Below are 2,328 nucleotides of genomic sequence, written 5' to 3' on the forward strand. Positions count from 1 at the left end.
TATAAAAGAGTTTTAATTTTGAACTTTGTTTTAGGATGATGCTTTTTTTTTCTTTTTCTTTTTTAACTATGTAACCAAATTAATGAAAGAGATACACAAGTCACGATTTTGGTAACTAAATAGTAAATTTATATAATCGGATTGATGAAAAATGTATCGTAAAATACTGATTTCATAAAATAAAGTAACCAAATAGTAAATTATATATTACTGGTAGTATATCAAACAATAAATAATGAAACTAAACAGTATATCAATTTGTAGTTTAGTTACCTGGTTATATGAAGTTTTGTGACAAATTTATATGAACTATTTTAGAAGTCACTAATTAGTTTCTAATTTGATTAAACAAATATTTGGTTACAAAGTTTCTAAACAATATAAAAGAATTGGAATGGTTGTTGTATTAAAAAGTATTGTGTTTAGAAAAAACTATGAAACAGCCATGTCATGCCTTCATTTGTTTTTCTTTTTCTTTAGGACTGGTTCATTTTTGCAAGTTTGCCGGTTGTGTCCTTTTTGTTTGCACCTTCCACATTTATTTTGTGTTTTTGTTTTTGATTCTAGTGCAGATTTGTATCTTTGTGCCTTTGGGCACCCTGCTGGTCTCTTATGTTTTGGTGGTAGAACAATGATTTGCTTCATCTCATTAAGTATATCCCAGGAATTTGCATCACCAAATGGTAGTATGGTATCTTCATATGCTACTATAAAAGCTTCTTTTGTGTAGTAGTATGAGCAGTAGTCATCGGAAGACAAATGCGTTTTGGTTAATGCAGCCATTACATGGGAGTAAGGCATTTCATCATATTGAAATTTTTGGCATGTGCATGTTCGTTTCTCCAGGTCTACTATGTAAGATTTTGTCACATCATGTACTGTGAATATAAGTAGGTTTGTTGTTCCAACCTGCATTAATTGGTAAATAAATAGGTTTTAGTGCATTACTATAAAAAAGAAACCATAATGTATATTATTCAAAGTAACTATAAGGTTTAATACGACATCAAAGTGTATATTTTGTTGTCATCATACCAAACCAAATTTAGGTTAACTTATATTTTAAGCTCAGTTCCCTTTGTGTCCATAACTTTTCTTATGGGATGGTTGCTGATTTTGTGAATGTGGCTAATGCTCTATTCTTTTTGTCCCAATACCATTTTTGTACCAAAGAGTGAAGACATTTTAGTAATGTAGCAATCAGTAATTCTCTTATCTCTTTGATTGCTACATTCACAAATTCTGCGATATTAGATGTCATTGTTGAGTATCGCTTGTTGTTGTTGTACAACCTTGTCCATTTTTCTACACCAACTTCATTGAACAAGCAAGGTCTTATTTTTTCATCAATATTGTCCAAGTCTGCCATGTATTTGTCAAAATCAGTGGTATTATAAGCCCTTGAAGCACCATTAAATACATTTTTGAAGGCTTCTTGAATTTTGTTTTAATATTTTTCAACAAGTGGTAGCAACATACCCCATGCATGAGGTTTAGGAAGGATACTTGTGCTGCTTTTGCAATACTTTCATGTCTATCTGAAATGATGCATTGGCCTTGTCTTTCACCGTATGATTCTTTTAATTTGTGGAAGAACCAATCCCAAGATTCATCATTTTTAGAGTCTACAACAGCAAATGCAAGTGGGAATATATGTCTATTGGCATTTTGGGCACTAGCAATTAGTAATGTTCCTCCATGTGGGTTTTTTAAGAAAGTTCCATCAGTGACAAGTAATGGAGTACAATGTTGCCAACCTTTAATTGAAGCCCCTACAGCAAAGAAAAGATACTTGAACCTTCTGTCTTCATCTGTGACAATGTCTACTACTGTTCCTATTATAAAAGTAAGCAAAGTGTATAGTATTATGTAGTTTTTTAGCTAAAAATTGCAGTAGGAAATTTAGAGTAGTTTTAAGTAAGTAATACTTGGGTTGCGTTTTTGCATCATGTATAAAATTGCAGATATTTCACTGTATGAATCTTGTGGGCAGCATCTAACATTCTCTATAGCTTTCTCTCTAGCTCTCAAAGCTTTTTGATAAGAAATTGAGAAACTATAATCATCTACCATGTCATCAACAATTTCATTGGGTGTGTAGTTTCTTTTTGAGTTTATAAATTTTGTTTTTATGACATTCCCAACTAGGTTTCTTGTAGCTTGAGGATGATCCCCATAAATAATGTCTAATGAGCATGTATGTGTATTATTTATTTTTATAATCCTAAATATTTCTGTTTTTCCATGTTTTGATGCCAAAAAGTTCATTTTGCAATTGTTATCCACACAAGCTAATTTGTAATCAAGAGATGATGATCTTTTTACCTT

At 31.3% G+C, this 2,328-nt stretch overlaps 1 protein-coding gene across 1 annotated transcript; it reads right to left on the reverse strand.

Moving 5' to 3' along the window:
• Positions 1-456: 456 nt before the first annotated feature.
• LOC133777474 (uncharacterized) lies at positions 457-2,073 on the reverse strand. Its single transcript, XM_062217100.1, has 4 exons — positions 1,929-2,073; positions 1,527-1,835; positions 1,169-1,362; positions 457-909 (listed from the first exon to the last, which is right to left on the reverse strand). The coding sequence occupies exons 1-4, from the start codon at positions 2,071-2,073 to the stop codon at positions 457-459; spliced, it is 1,101 nt and encodes a 366-aa protein (XP_062073084.1).
• Between the last annotated feature and the right edge of the window lie 255 nt (positions 2,074-2,328).

The sequence above is a fragment of the Humulus lupulus genome, chromosome 1, assembly GCF_963169125.1.
Source record: "Humulus lupulus chromosome 1, drHumLupu1.1, whole genome shotgun sequence".
NCBI classification, from domain to species: domain Eukaryota; kingdom Viridiplantae; phylum Streptophyta; class Magnoliopsida; order Rosales; family Cannabaceae; genus Humulus; species Humulus lupulus.

Bases quoted from the DNA above. Each gene is read 5' to 3' on its own strand.
- LOC133777474 (XM_062217100.1), bottom strand. From the start codon at position 2,073: ATGGTAGATGATTATAGTTTCTCAATTTCTTATCAAAAAGCTTTGAGA. The intron at 1,836-1,928 runs GTATTACTTACT...CTTTTATAATAG, and splicing joins GATGCAAAAACGCAACCCAA to GAACAGTAGTAGACATTGTC. The intron at 910-1,168 runs GTACAAAAATGG...CAATTAATGCAG, and splicing joins TAAAATGTCTTCACTCTTTG to GTTGGAACAACAAACCTACT.